The sequence below is a fragment of the Pleurodeles waltl genome, chromosome 7, assembly GCF_031143425.1.
Source record: "Pleurodeles waltl isolate 20211129_DDA chromosome 7, aPleWal1.hap1.20221129, whole genome shotgun sequence".
Taxonomy (NCBI): Eukaryota; Metazoa; Chordata; class Amphibia; order Caudata; family Salamandridae; genus Pleurodeles; species Pleurodeles waltl.
The window spans coordinates 763296547-763312355 of record NC_090446.1 but is presented as its reverse complement, the minus strand read 5'-3'; the positions used below and the strand labels follow the sequence as shown (position 1 = coordinate 763312355).

Below are 15809 nucleotides of genomic sequence, written 5' to 3'. Positions count from 1 at the left end.
CATAGTATGCATCACTGAGAGAGGCACCCCCGGGACAGTCCATATCAAAACCCTCATGGTGTATCTGGAGTACTCAGTTCCTACCACTTTACCACACCAGTGTCTGCGCACCCCCTCCAGGGTTGGGGAAGAGCGATAGGTCTCATGAAAGAGGACTATATGCACCCCTCACCTCTGCAGTTACTGATAGATGTGATATCTCTTGACAGGACTGTCCATGCCTCTGACATTCCAAGTCGTAAGCTGGTACTGTACCCCAGCAGAGTTGTCATTGACTGATATGGCTAACAATAAAAGACTGCACTCCCGGTCCCCAGCTCGCCCTGCCCACACCCCATCCCTTACAGACCACCCACAACCCCACACCAGTGTGCAATGTAAAGAAAAACACTAAGAAGCAAAAGTCAAAGGAAAACAACCTCAACTTCCCAGCATCCCCTCCCAGGCCAATGCACCAACGGGCACTCGGCCAGTAGCACTAAAATGTAGAAAACAAAGTTCACAAACCAGACAGTAACAATACTAGTAAAACAATAGAGGGTTTATATTGTGATATAGCAGTAGTATGTCCTTCAGGGAAGAGGGCCCCACCTAACCAGTCCATCGCCTGCGTGGGGTCCCCACAGTTGGTCCAATAAGAAAACTTAAGTACTTACAGTGTCCCAAGAAATGGCCCCCCTGCTTGGTGGCAGCTGACATCACATTGACAACCTGCCACACACAGCTCAAAGCAAGTCCTCTGGCAACACAGGGGTGATAAGCGCACCCCCCCTCAACAAAACATCCGCAAGGGCCAGGTCATTGTCTGATGTAGTATGATCCTGTTGTTCCGACCCAACCAATGAAGGGGAGAGAGTTGCGCTGTGTCAACTGCCACAACCACCACCTACGCTTTTTCCCTGGCCACCTGCTCGTTCGTGAGGCCCCTGTTGCTACCCCTGTCCTGGGGTTATTGATGCCTCTGCAATTGCCAGCCTCCGGCAACCCCCTGCCCCCCTTCCATAGGTGGTGCAATAGAACCACGACCCCCCCAGGCTGGCACAAGCTTCACCGGGAGTAGCACAGAAAGTTGTAAGGCAGTTGTACATGATCTTTAAGGTTGCAGGAAACTGCAAGGTGTATTTTATGTCCAGAGCTCAAAGTTGACGCTTTGTTTCCAGAAACAAAGCTCAGCACCTTTCCACATCAGTGGTGTAGTCATGGAACATATGCACATGGGAGTTGTCAACAATGCATGGTCCCTTTGCTTGTGCTACCTGTAGTATATAGTCTCTGTCTCTGTATTTGAAAAGACAGGCAATAACCAGTCTTGAAGGGGTCCTGGGAGGGGTTGTGTTGGAAAATGGCCTCTCTGAAGGGTCACTCCAAACATTTTTCCTTCCTCCTCTTCTTTTTCTGACCAATTCATGTCTGTGGTGGTTGACAGCTCCCTTGTGCATTTCACCCAAACAACCACAAACACAGGACACTCAGTCACATCTAGATTCATCTACGTCTTCCTGGGCTATAAGGGTAGAGGGCCTGACACTTACACTTCAAAGGTCAGTGGCCTGCCCTCACACAATGGACTGATAACCCCCCACTGGGATCCTGGCAGACAGGACTGGGCTGAAAGGGGAACTTGTGCACTTCAAAACCACTCTTTGAAGTCTCCCCCACTTCAAAGGCATTTTAGGGTATATAAACTGGGTCTCGGACCCCACCAACTTAGACAGTTCTGGACCCACACCTGAAGCCTGTCAGAGGAGCTGGCTGGCTGCTCAAAGGGCTCATTTGGACTGCTTTGCTGAGAAGAACTGCTGCCCTGCTGCCCTGCTGGCCTCTGACTTTGCTGGAAGGACTCTGCCTTCCCCAAAAGTGCTTTCCAAGGTCTTGGATTGAGCTTGCCTCCTGTTTCTGAAGTCTCAAGGCTAACAAAGACTTCTCCTCTTTAAGAAATTCCTTGTGCATTGAAAATCGACGCACCACCTGCAGAAATTGATTCAAAGCCTGCATTACGGCTGAGAAATAGCCCCACAGACGACTAGAACAATGCAGTCCCGACTGGAAATTTGACGCAGTGCCTACCTTGCTATGAAAAATTTGACGCATCGCCTGCCGCATCGATGCAGTGCCTTTTCCTTCTTCCAGCGCGACAAGGATTTTCAACGTATCATCCCTGTGCATCAAAATGCCCTTGATCGCAGTGAAGAACCAAGACTGCGTGCTGAAAAACGGCCTTGCAGCAAACCCCTTGCAGAGTGGAAAGAAACAACACATCATCTGTACCGCATCAGAAAATTCCACGCAACATCTTATTTTTTGACGCATCTCCTCCTCTGTGATCTCTGTGTTTCGTTATATTTGACACATACCAGGTACTGTGTGTAACAAAGAGACAACTGTTTATTTGTAAGGATTGAAACTCTTTTAAACCTCTTAAAAGTGATATTTCAACTTGTGCTTATTGGATGTTTGTTGTTTTACCTTATTTTATTCAGATAAATATTATCTATTTTTCTAAACCTATGTGGTGTATTTTTGTGGTGTTTTCACTGTGTTACAGTATGATTTACTGCACAAATATTTTACACATTGCCATCTAAGTTAAGCCTGACTGCTCAATGCCAAGCTACAAGAGGGTGGGCACAGGATAATTTGGATTGTTTTGTGACTTTCACTGACTAGGATCGTGGTCCCGCATTGGACAAGGGTGTATACCTCTGCCAACTAGAGACAGCATTTCTAACAGGTGGTCCTGCCCAGGACTCTATGTGCCCCTCCCACAGAGAAGGTGGTTGATAGCTTATCCCAAGCACAGTTTGTGCAAGCCACTCCACGGAGTCCATGCTGGGCCCTTCGCCTGCTCTGGCAGCCCCGCGATCCTCACGTTTTTATGACAGCAACAACCCTCATGATACTTGACTCATTTTTTGAGGTAGTACACCTCTTCTTGGAGGGTCTTAAAACAAGTTTGTTTCAGGGACTGCCGGTCGGAGCACAGCCATTGTATATTCCTCCTCCTCTTCCTGGTCTTTCAGTTTCTTGTGATCTTCGCACATGAGGCACATATCAATCCCAAGGGCATCTATCTTGGGTTTCAGGGAAGATTTATTATCAAGCACCGCTTGCAAGACTTCTTCAAATTATTGAGAATGGTCAGATAGCGTGTGCTGTAGCGTGCCATCTGGAGGACACAGGGTTCCCCCTTTGGAACCGCTGCTCCCAGCTTCAGATGTTGCCCCAGCTTGCTTGTTGTGTTTGGGGCTAACCATCAGAGCTACCTAAGGGGCGGGCACACCTGCAAGCAGGATGCCCCTGGGCTCACAACCCACACTGTAATCTGAGAGCCTAATCATGCTTATAGAGGTCCCTTATGGAGCAAGGCAGGCAGGTGGTCCAACAGAGGCTAAAAAAAGGGGGGCTGCAAAAATAGGGCACACCCTGCAAGGGGGAAAATCCCTCCTTTCTTCCCAGGCAGCACCATGAGTCAAAGGGGACGCAAGGCAGAAACAGAGGGTGCAGCCGGCCCTGCAGCCCCCTCTCTGGTTGCTAGCCGGTACACTGCATATTCTAGAGTAGAGTTGGTGGGGAGAGGATCAGTGCAGGGACAAATTCTTGCAGCCCGTCTGCCTCCTCCAATGTGGCAGAAAATCATGGCTCCAGTCTGTCAAGTAGTTACGAGTGGGAGTGTAGGAAAGTGCCCCTTTTGCATGGTTACCCCCACACACTTTGTGCCTGATATCTTATGCTAACTTGATTGAGTGTGTGCTAGGATCCTGCTAACCAGGCCCCAACTGTACTATTGCTTCCACAACCGACAAACCCCTGGCACACAGCTACGTCCCTTGTAAAAGCTACCAGTGGTACCAAGGGCCCTGTGGCCATGGAGGGTCCCTAAGGGCTGCATCATGTATTATGCCACACTAAGGGACCTTTCACCAAATACATGCACACTGCCATTGAAGCTTGTGTGTGCTGCTGGAGAGAAAAAGGTAAAGTCAGCATGGCATCCCTCTCTGGGTGCCATGCCCACAAGCCACTGCCTGTGGCATAAGTAAGTCACCCCTCTAGCAGGCCTACCAGCCCTAAGGCAGGGTGCACTATACCACGGGTGAGGGCATGGCTGAATCAGCAATATGCCCCTATAATGTCTAAGTCCATTCTTAGACATTGTAAGTGCAGTGTGGCCATATTGACTAATGGGCTGGGAGTTTCTCATTATGAACTCCACAGCTTCACAATGGTGTCACTGAAGACTGGGAAGTATGGTATCAAACTTCTCAACTCAATAAACCCACACTGATGCCAGTGCTGGATTTATTGAAAAATGCACACAGAGGGCATCTTAGAAATACCCCCTGTAGTTCTCCCAACCCTTTAGCCTAGGGCTGACCAGTCTGTGCCAACCTGCTACTAACAGACAAGTTTCTGACCGAATGGGGTGAGAGCCTTTGTGTTCTCTGGGGTCAGGAACAAAGCTTGATCTGCGTGGAGGTGCTTCACACCTCCCCCCTGCAGGAACTGCAACACTTGGCGGTGAGCTTCAAAGGCAGATTCGGCAGGAAAGCTAGTAAACTCTAGGAGGTGTGCCAACCCCAGCTATGTCCACCCCTATGGTGCCCAGAGGTGAGGTGAACCCCTGCTGGCTGAATCCTCCATCTTGCTTTGGAAGATATAAGCCAATAGGGTTAGGGAAGGGCCCTCCTCCCCAAAGGAAGTCGGCAAAGGAAGGGGGTAGCCACCCTCAGGGACAGTAGCTATTGGCTACTGCCCTCTGGCCCCTGTAACACCCCTAAATCTAGTATTTAGGGGCACCCCTGAACCTAGCTCTTCAGATTCCTGGCAATCTGATAAGAAGAAGAAGGACTGAAGAGCCGCACTAGCAGAGAAGACTCTCGATGACAACTGACTTGGCCCCAGCCTTACCGGCCTGTCTGCAGCTTCAAGACTCCTGCTACAAGAAGATGACACATCCTGCAGGACCAGTGACCTCTACAAACCCCCAGAGGACTGCCTGCCTACCCAAGGGCCATGATCTCCTGAAGACAGCGGCCCTGTCCACAAAGAAACCTTCAAAAGGACTCCAGAACTGCCCTGGATTCACGAGTCCTGCCCACTCTGCACCCGATGCCCAAGGCCTGTGTCCAGGTGGCCCAAGGTCTAGAGAAGGTCCCCGGTGATTCCGACCTTGAGTCCACTCTGGGTTGACCCCTCCTGACTAACATGATGATGCCTACAGTCTAAATCCAGGGGACTCCCCTGACCGCAACCGTCTCTGGTGATATTTCTCAATTCCGAAGGGTACCCCTGCACCCGCAGCACCCAGACCTTAAGGAACTCAACCGATGGTCCAGCACCGCCCAGTGGGCTCTCTACTTACCTGTGCAGCAGTTGGTTTTCTTCAGTAGACTCCCTGGACAAAGCCTGCAGCATCTTTGTGACCCCAGGGGTTCCCTCATTGAAAACCATTGGGTGCCTGAAGCTGTGCTTGCACCCTGCACCTGGCCGCCCCTGTGCCTTTGAGGGTGCGTGTTTGGTGCCGACCTGAGCTTGTCATTGAGTGTGTGCCTCTTTTCTTGACTGTGTTTGTAAAAAAAATGCTTAGCACTACCCTCTGATAAGCCTATCTGCTCACCCACACTACCACCAAAGAGATCATTAGTATTATCTACTCTAGCCTCTAAAGCCGCTGGGGATCCACTGGACTCTGTGCACACTATACCTTACTTTGGTATAATATATACAGGACTAAATTCCTACGGGGGTCCTGTTCCTTCTGGGACCCCTAACGAGAGGTCCTGGGCAGTGGAGCAAGACCAGCTGTACGGCACTGCAGTCCCAGCAGTCCGCAAGGGGAGGAAGGAGTCACTAGTGCGGTGAGGCCAGCCCTCAAAGCTCACTAATGCCCTTGCAGGTTCAGGCACATCAGTTATGCGGCTGATGGGATTAGAGAGAGGGCTCAATGACACATGTTAGCGCGTCTGACCTTATTTGGTTAATTTGCATTAATTCATAAGGGGACGCGTTTGTAGGTCGATGGACCTTTTGACTATGCTCCGAGTAGTTCCCACCATGAGAGCCCGTACCAATACAAGTCAATAGCAGTAGCAATCAATAACACCAATAGTCAAAAGGAGTCAGTAATTTCCACACACCATGACCTCTCGGTCATGAATAACCACACAGTTATGCAAAAGTTTGAATGTTTATTTGCCTATATTAACACTGCTAATATCATGGAACTTAGTCTCAAAATCAAATGGTAAGCATACAGAAACAATACTGCCTGACCAAATCTCCTAAAGAATCGCAATTTAATCAAGGCTTGGGCCACTACACATTCTAAGGTTAGGGTACAAATCAATAGCAAGAATTACTGCGCAAAAGAAATGGCGTACATTTAGATTCAGAAAAGGCATCAACTGTTATTACATGTAGAGAGCATCATCAATGAGCACCCTAGCTAACCTTCAGATTAGAATAGTATGTTTGGACTTCATGCAAAACAATTTAGTCAACAGAAATTTGGAAAAACATCTAACTATGGCTCTGTCAAAATTAGCGGTTGGTACCTAGGGACAAAAGTAAATAGACATAACAATCAGTAACATCGTCTTAAACCTTGCCTCAGTATGGTTCAGCAGTCTGTGACAGTCTTCATCAATTGGACATCGGTTCGGTCAGCAAGGCATCAGAATTCAGCAGTAAAGTCCAGGAAAGTAATGTTTCAAGAATAGACATACAGAATGTCGCTTCTAGGCAACACGTCTCCTCTCTGGATGGTAAATGAAGTAATGGTGCGTATCCTCTTGGTGCAGTCTGGCTAAGTTAGATTCTCAAAAACTTCTTCCCACGTTGCTATTGGTCAAAGAATCATACATTTATGTTTAGTCCAATGAAAGTAGAACCCAAAATCTAAGAATTTACTAGTACACGGTTCACATGTCGGTGATTGGCTCCTCTTCTCCTGTTCCCGTTCTTGGGGTCTTTAGGTATCAATATTGTATCAGCTTATACTCAAGTCAGTGCATCCATTGTCTTCTCCTGGGAAGGTTGTCTTTACACACACTAAATTATACAATGTATCCCTAGCTAGTACAGCATAGCATATTCTAGCAAGCATTTCTCATGGGAAAGAATTTTAGTTACTAGCATTTTGTCAACGTAGTGGAAAATCACAATTTAATTCTCTAAGTAGCCATTTTATAGTTTGCCTAAGAAATGCAACTTGACATGATGGCGTGCAACTAGGTCCAAGACTTGCTAAATTAAGGTCTATGATTAATAAAGCATGTACGTAATACATAACCTTTAACATGACATACTACTACATTAATCCAAATATGAGCTCCACATTTTACATTAATAGGGTATTAATAAGTACACTTTGTGAATATTGGTGATCACTCAAGTAGTTGCAATTTCAAATGTGTGTAATACTTCTCTACTTTAACCCCTTTTCTATGCAAATTCAAAACCCAGAATACATGAATATACATTAGTAAAAATTCAGCGTTAACACACACAGGAAAGACTGGGATGGGCAGGTGCAGTAACCTTCAGTGCAACTAGTCCGATCGTCGATAACTCTTTAGCTGGGTCACAGCCAGCACTGGCTGGCTCCACGGTAAAAGGGACCACCCATATGCAGTGGAGATGCTTGCTGGACCTCGTCCAGCTCCTGTAGGGGGCCTTGCAAACTGTGCCGCACCCCTTGGATAGGTGTGAATGAAGCACTCAGCTCCACACTGGGCAGTTATCGGAGAGAGCACTGAGGAGCCCGACTGAGCCACAAGCTCCTCCCAAAGTTGAGCAGCTCTTTGAGAGATTTCTCCAGGCCTTACAGCAAACCGGTCCAGTGTTGCACCCGTCCGGAGTCCATGGGTCACTCATGTTGTCTTCTCAGGACTACCGTGGGAACAGTAGTAGCAGGGATGACATGTCTGTGAGGTGAAAGAGGATGCAGGATAATATGCAGTGGGCTGGGCTGCCGCAGCTCAAGGCTGTGTGTCTCACCTGGTCACCACCTTGGGATCCCCCCTTGGCAATCACAATCTTAAGAATGGTTCAACACCAATGACATCTATAGAATCTCCTCCAAAACCTTTGGTGTCACACCACGGGGACAGTCATCAGGTTGCGGTGTGCTAAAATGTAGCATTAATGTAAACAATCACTGTCCTTGGAGAAAACATTAAAGGCAAGAAAAGAAATCAACACAATCTGAGCTCTAAGGTGAGTCTTATACTATGGTATATATGGACATGTTTTGGGAAAGGGTTATCAGAAGTACAGCTGGAAATCCTTGGACCTACAATCTTTTGCTCAGTACGATTTGGACGAAAAACACCAACAGGTTGACTGGGGAATTTGAGAGACAAAGACTTGTGCATGTACTGCTTTGAAAATTTAAGATAATTACATTTTTTAAGAAAATAGCTCTTGTGGTGACAGACAGTTCTATGGCATGGAATCTTCTGTAGAGGAAATATGTCGATCCTGGCATGGGGAGACAGTGGGTGCTTGGGACTACAGGTAAAGGTGTAACTATTATTTAATAAGCTAGAAAAATAATACATACACTTGATTAAGTCAATGGTCCTGGGACCTTGTTCCCATTTCAAGAATCAGAAAGGGTTGTTTGGAAAACTGGCTACCCATCCCCCTCCCCCTCAGGCCAGCCAAGAGACTATGAAAGGTCAGTGCAGAGTCCTAGGCATGCAAATGTATAACTTATTCTACACCAACCCTACCAGACCTTAAAAGACATCAGCCTTCCCAGCAATCAACAGATAACCAAACAGATCAAACAGGGTCTTTCAAAACATATTGCGAGATATCAGTGATATGACATGCAGAAGCTTTGTGCAACCTGTTGTTCAATTGCCGCCTATCTCAGAGGGACAAAGCACAAAGCAATTAAAACAATTCAACAGTAGCTTCCACTCATTGAGACAACAGCGAGAATAAGCGCCAGCAGGGAATGCCGACAGAATTCAGTTTTTCCTGAAGCAGCACTCTCAGCTCAGCACCTCACCAACAGGTTGTGCACCAAAGTGGTGCAAGGCCCTAAAGGCACTGCAGCACAAAAATATATATATGTAAGTAATAGAGGGTGGATAAGCCTTCTTAGATCATTTCAGACTTAAGCGTTCTCTCCAAAAGGAACATACCCTACTGCTGATCAATTATGGGCTTGTGTAGCTGCGGGCAGGGTAGGTGCTGTGCAGATTTGCCTGCACTCCAATGTGAATGACAGACTCAATCTCAACCAATAAAACCCACCTGTTAGACCTGGCATCCTTGGTGTGGACACCCCTGTCTTTTTTGCCTCTGCTTCCCATTTTTTGACTGTGTGCTGGACTCTGGTTCTGCTGTTTATGTCATGCCATTTTTTCATGTGTATTTGTTTTAACAACTGTAACCAAAACCAGGATGCAAGTGGATAAATCTATTCAGTACGGTAAAATCATACTCATAAGATATGGATACTATTAGGAGAGTTGTTTGAGTGTAAAGTAATTGTTTCAAGCAATCTACGAGGTAGTAAAAGTTGTTTTTTTCATGTAATTTTTGCTGTAGTGTAGTAATAAACTAAAATTTGAATTTTGTACCTTAGTACTAGATATGTGAATGTGTGTTTACGAGTACAATTGCTCTAAATAACATGCTATTGGATATATATCTATATCTATCTACTTATATATCTCTCTATATCTATGTCTATATATCTATACAGTGGTTGTATGGGTGTATGAGTGGGTGGTGAATTGGTGCACGGGTGTGTGAGTAGCTGTATGAGTGTGTGAATAGTTGAGTTGGTGCTGTATGGGCAAGTGAGTGGTTGTCAGCTAGTTTTATGGGTCTGTGAATGAATATGTGAGGATTTGTGTGTGTGTAGATGTACAAAACTGTGTATGGGAGTGTGATAGGGTTTGTGAGTGGTTCTGTGGATGATGTCATCAGTGATACCATCAGTGATGTCACTGACCATGTCATGAGTGATGTAATATGTGAAGTTATAAGCAGAGCATTAAGGGGGTGCAAGTTATAGGTAGCTCAGGTAACACTAACTGCTGAATTTCTATGGTTTTGTACCAGTAGAATGTGAGCCTAACTATAAAATCCCTGTAACCTTTGGTCCCGGGGACCCAAACCCCTTGGACCCAGCATAAATATTTAATTCTTTTTGGGGGAAAGGGGTCATGAGGACCCCCTCCCCAGGCTAATGTTGGCCCTGGGGCCACCATCCCCTGAGGCTCAGCCCAAATATATATTTTTTTTGGGAGGGGGCCGTCCGTCCCTCTTCCCCAGAGCCTATCTTGGCCCCAGGAACCCCATCCCCTGGGGCACGGCCATGTGACTTGGGTGCCACCAGGGCACCCAGTCACAACGTTGGGGACTGTGGGGGGAGCCCTAAATCACCCGCCCTCCCAGCCGGCTTCCCACCTCCTGTGGGAGCCGGCACTACTGTCACAGCTGTTTGACAGCTCTCACTTCATCCTAGCAGAGTGTTTGCTGTGACTTGGTGGAGGGCAGGGAAACAGAGGAAACCTCCGCTCGCATGAACTAAGAGCTGTTTGCTGTGACTTGGTGGAAGCTGACCACGCGTCCCCGCCCGCATTACATTTTCACAAGTGCACCGGAGAGGTGGCGGTCCCCAGGACTGCAGGGGGCTGTACAGCCCCCCCAGCCTTACATTTTCAAAACTGCCCCGGGGAGGTGGCGGTTCCAGGGCTGCAGGGGAACTGGTCAGCCCTCCCGCATAGAAAATGTGAATGCCTCTTGAACCTGGCCCACCCGGGGGCTCATAAAAAACAAGCGTGGGAGCCCATGCTTGTTTTCTTTTTTTTTCAATTCCCAAATTTGCAATGTCATTGAAAATTTGCGAGAACATTTAAAAAAAAAAATTTTTTTGCTCTTGGGGGTAGGGGGACTCTGGAACCCCAGCACCAGAGCTAAGGGGTCAGGGATACTCTACCCTGCCCCATGACTTTTTTTTTCTTTTTTCTTTTTAGTTTTTTTGTGGGACTTGGCTGAAGCCGAGTCCCAAGATGTCTGCCAACACTTCCTGGTTTGAAGTGTTGGCAGCCAATCAGAGCTCTGCATTTCCCTGCTCCAGCTAGTCATTATTCGCAAAGTTGTTGCGGCCATCGATATACAAATCTGGATTTCCTTTAATTTCCCAAAAACTACTGAACGGATTTTACGCCAAATAAGCAAAAGCGTAATCTGCATACCAAAAGCTAGCTTTCTGCCAAATGTGGTATAATTCCTTCCAGTGTTAACGGTGTAGTAGTGTTAAAAGCTCCTATGGGAATTAATAAGGGAAACACATGTTTTTTTACCCCCCTTGTTCTGGGCCCCTGCATAAAGGATCACCCTGAAATTTTCTGTGTGCAACAAGAATCACAGCACATTTTTTGGGGGGAAATTTTGTGAAGATTAGTCAAACGGCTCCAAAGATAAAGGCAAGCCAAGAAATTTTTTTTCTATGAAAACATGCTCCTAACTACAACTACTGACACAGCCTGTAGGTAATATATATACATGTATATAGGCTGTAAGATCTTGAAAGCTTTCAAACAGCCCCAACAAATCTCTTCCCTTGCTGGGCATCAATGACTCAAGGCATACAGAAGTTCAGGAATGTTGTTTTTTTGTTTTCAACAAAAGAATAAGGTTTTGTTTTTCTAAATGAAGTGTTGCCAATGAAAGCACACGGTTTCATGGCATGATATTACATAGAACGGAAGCACAAAAATGCTTCTTGCACAGTAAGCCAAGCAATATGCGTTTTTCCAATCCACCCCAAATAAAGCCTGCTTGCACATGATTTTCATTGGCCATTAGTTCACAGGATTTAGTTGCACAGAGGAAATACACAAGAAATGAATCTTGACCTAATGGATTGTTCTGCACATCCATAGTGACAACAGAGCAGCAAAGGTTTCAGTACATAACCTTGTAATATTTCAAACATCCCTTCAGCTGAGGAAGCTGGAAAAATTAACTTTGTAAGTACACTCAGAGTAAACCAGAATTTCGACGATTTTCTGGGAACAAATGGAAAACAATGCTTGTGTACACTGTTTATACATGCACTTTTCTATAAAGTGGCTTAGTGCTTCCTGGTTATGCTAACTAAAAAGCATTTATTTTTTTAATGAGAATTAATTTCTCACAAAGGAAAGAAAGGTTAGTTCACAGGAGTACCCAACTACTTTGAACTCCGCTTACTATCGATGTCATAATTTGTAATGGAGCATGCATACAAACACTCCGTATTCAGGTGCAAATCTTTCATATTTCCCGTAGTTAATACTATACAATAAATACAGTGATACCTTAGTGCCTCCTTGTGGTCAAATTGGAATTACCGCGCATAAAGACGTAGGATAAATAAATAAACACTGGTTCGTCGTTAACTCCTTCTTTTATGTTTATCGTTCACTCAAGAAAATGCTTTCTAACTTTTCCAAAACATGACGGCCATATTTAAACGGATATGTTTTCACAGACGGTCAGCGGTCATGCCAGTGAATCTATCTCCATCTAAAAAAATCAGTAAAGGGAGTATACAAGAATAAGCTATTATAAAAAGCTTATATTTTTTTATTTCTGTTTTACAACATACCGCTCTACATACAGCTGTATTATAACAGTAGCAGATACCGTCTAGAAATATTGAATTAGCACATATGATTTCAAGAGGCTGAGCTTTGTTAAGCTGAAGTGGTTTACATTTGCTAGTGCACTATCGAGGTTTCGCTTTGGTTATACCACGGTGTAAATATAAATTGTAAAGGAGCTTCCAATAGTACTTCGGGGTCCTCAGAAATTCGCGCCTCCGCGTAGCCTGTCGTTCATGTTGGTGACAGCGTCCTCCGCACGCTGCACTGAGAGTCATGCGTTGGACTGTGTTTATAAGCAGAGTTGGCAAGTCAGTGCTGGCGTATCCTGGTGTGCAGACAGCTAGTGCGACTGGAAGCTGTGCAAGGGGCGCCTCTACAATGGTAAGTTTCCGAGAGGTTTGTGAACACTAGCGCGCCCCGAAAGAACAGCAATATATAAATTCACACAAGTATTGGGAGGGCAGCGTTTTCACTTTAGATGCCCTTCCGAGCACAGGGAGCAGTGCACTTCACAACAGGCATTACTTTGTACTTATGTAGCGTATTACTAATGGCGAGGCGCTTTATGGCGAGTAGGACCCTACTCCCTAACCAAGCGTTACACTTTAATTCGGTAGTTATTGCTGGTTATGTTTTCAGGGAAATCAGTTCATAAATATATCTCGGTGTTTTTGCTGTATGTTCAACTAATGGAAGTTAGGTCTGAACATTGGTGGACTCTTTCACTCCCACAGCATACCACCGCGCTGTAGGATTGTTTGTTACCCCTTGAAATAGTGGTCTCCCCGCAACTCTCTTTTTGTTTTTTATTGTAGTTGTATTTGTAGCGCCGACTACCCCTGTGTTTTAGAACTTTAACAGTGCGTAGTAAGCTACTCCAGAAAACCGAGGTTAGCGGTTACGTCCAGTAGTTATTAGGATTAGTCTTGTTTTCTGAAGGAACAATTCCATGTTCTTAGTGCAGTTTCATGTGGTAGGTTACTTCAATAGAGCCAGATGAGGTCTTTGGTACAGGATATGTGAGTTCATGCAAATGGTAAGTCGTATGGATAAATATGCAAGAGGAGGTAAAAGCAGTGTTGGGATGCAATGATATTGTTTTAGAGGAGAGGTTGTGACCTGTGTTTGAAGTGTGGGCAATTTGCAGAAGTACAATCATTGTGAGTAAGATGTAGGTAGGCAAGCGAATTAGAATAAAATGTACTCAAGACAGAGGGGGCATGCAATGGGTGGAAGGCATGGAGAGGGTCGTTTGAAAGGCAATTGAACGTTTTAACTCCTTCGCTGCCAGGTCTTTTCCCCCTCCTGTGCCGAGCCTTTTTTTGGCTATTTGGGGCAGTTTGCGCTTAGGCCCTCATAACTTTTTGTTCACATAAGCTACCCACGCCAAATTTGCATCCTTTTTTTTTTCAAGGGGTCATTTGTGTAGATCCTACAGGTTTTCCTTCAGAAAATAACAGCCGAAATATAAAAATATTGAAATTGAGGTAAAAAACCAGCCATTTTTCTCCACGTTTTACTCTGTAACTTTTTCCTGCGATGTCAGATGTTTTAAAGCAATATACTGGTTGTGGGGATATATAGGGCTTGTAGGTTCATCAAGAACTCTAGGTACCCAGAGCCAATAAATGAGCTGCTCCTTGCAATGGGTTTTTATTCTATACCGGGTATACAGCAATTCATTTGTTGAAATATAAAAAGTGAAAAATAGGTATCAAGAAAACCTTTGTATTTCCGAAATGGCCACCAGACAAGGTGTTGAGAAGCAGTGGTTATTTACACATCTCTGAATTCCGGGGTGCCCATACTAGCATGTGAATTACAGGGCATTTCTCAAATAGATGTCTTTTTTACACACTGCCTTACATTTGGAAGGAAAAATATGTAGAGAAAGACAAGGGGCAATAGCACTTGTTTTGCTATTCTGTGTTCCCCAAGTCTCCCAATAAAAATGGTACCTCGCTTGTATGGGTAGGTCTAGCGCCCACGAAAGGAAATGGCCCAAAACACACCGTGGACACACCACATTTTTTCACAGAAAACAGAGGTGTGGATTTTGGCCTCTAGCTCAGTCGGCCCTAGGGGTGGCAGAAATGGCCTAAATAAATGTGCTCTTTTCCCCCCCCCCCCCCCCCAACCCACTTGGGGAGCGACCCTTGCCTACGGGGTCGCTCCCCTTGCGTGAAGTTGGCGAAAAAAAAAAAAAAATCCCCGGTGCCGAGTGGTTTCGGCCTCCCTTGGGGGCAGATTGACCTAAAATTGGCAGGGGAGCGACCCTTGCCTAATGGGACGCTCCCCATCTCTAAATAAAAAAAAAATAATTTGCCCTGGCGCTAGAGGTTTCTGCCCCCCACTAGGAGCAGATCAGCCTAATAACAATAGGCCAATCTGCCACCGGGGGAGGGGGGGCAGAATTGGCCTAAAATAAATTGCCTACGGGGTCGCTCCCCTTGCGTGACAGTGCAAAAAAAAAGATGCCTGGTGGTTTCTGCACCCTTTGGGGGCAGATTGACCTAAAATCAGCCGATCTGGCCCCAAAGCGGGCAGAAATGGCCTAAATACAATTTGCCCCTCCAGGGGAGCGACCCTTGCCTAAGGGGTCGCTCCCCATCTGTAAAATAACAAAAAAAAAAAATCCTCGGTGCCTAGTGGTTTCTGCCCCCCTTGGGGGAAGATCGGCCTAATTAAAATAGGCTGATCTGCTCCCCAAGGGGGCAGAAATGGCCTAAAATAAATTTGCCCCCCAGGGGAACGACCCTTGCCTGAGGGGTCGCTCCCCTTGCGTGAAATTCACAAAAAAAAAAAAACTCCCTGGTGTCCAGTGGTTTGGCAGATAGGCCTAATTAAAATAGGCGAATCTGCCCCCAAGGGGGGGCAGAAATGGCCTAAATATAATTTGCCCCCTATGGGAGCGACCCTTGCCTAAGGGGTCGCTTCCCACCTCTAAAATCAAAAAGAAAAAAAATATCCCTGGTGCCTAGAGGTTTCTGCCCCCCTAGAAAAGGCCTTAAAAAAGAAATGCCCCCCCCTGGGAGCGACCCTTGCCCAAGGGGTCGCTCCCCTCATGCCAGTTTCATTTAAAAAATAAATCCCTGGTGTCTAGTGGGCGTTTCAAAAGCCGGATTGCTTTACAATCCGGCTTTTGAAACGCAGAGAGAGACTTCAAAGGGAAGGAAATTCCTTTCCTTCCCT

The 15809-nt window shown here is 46.0% G+C and overlaps 1 protein-coding gene across 1 annotated transcript in view; it reads left to right on the top strand.

Moving 5' to 3' along the window:
- Positions 1-12789: 12789 nt before the first annotated feature.
- Positions 12790-15809, top strand: part of PCBD2 (pterin-4 alpha-carbinolamine dehydratase 2) — a 483264-nt gene continuing 480244 nt past the window's right edge. The window contains exon 1 of the mRNA XM_069199241.1: positions 12790-12998. Coding sequence (XP_069055342.1) covers positions 12891-12998 — 108 coding nt within the window. The 5' untranslated portion in view covers positions 12790-12890. The remainder of the gene's footprint in view (positions 12999-15809) is intronic.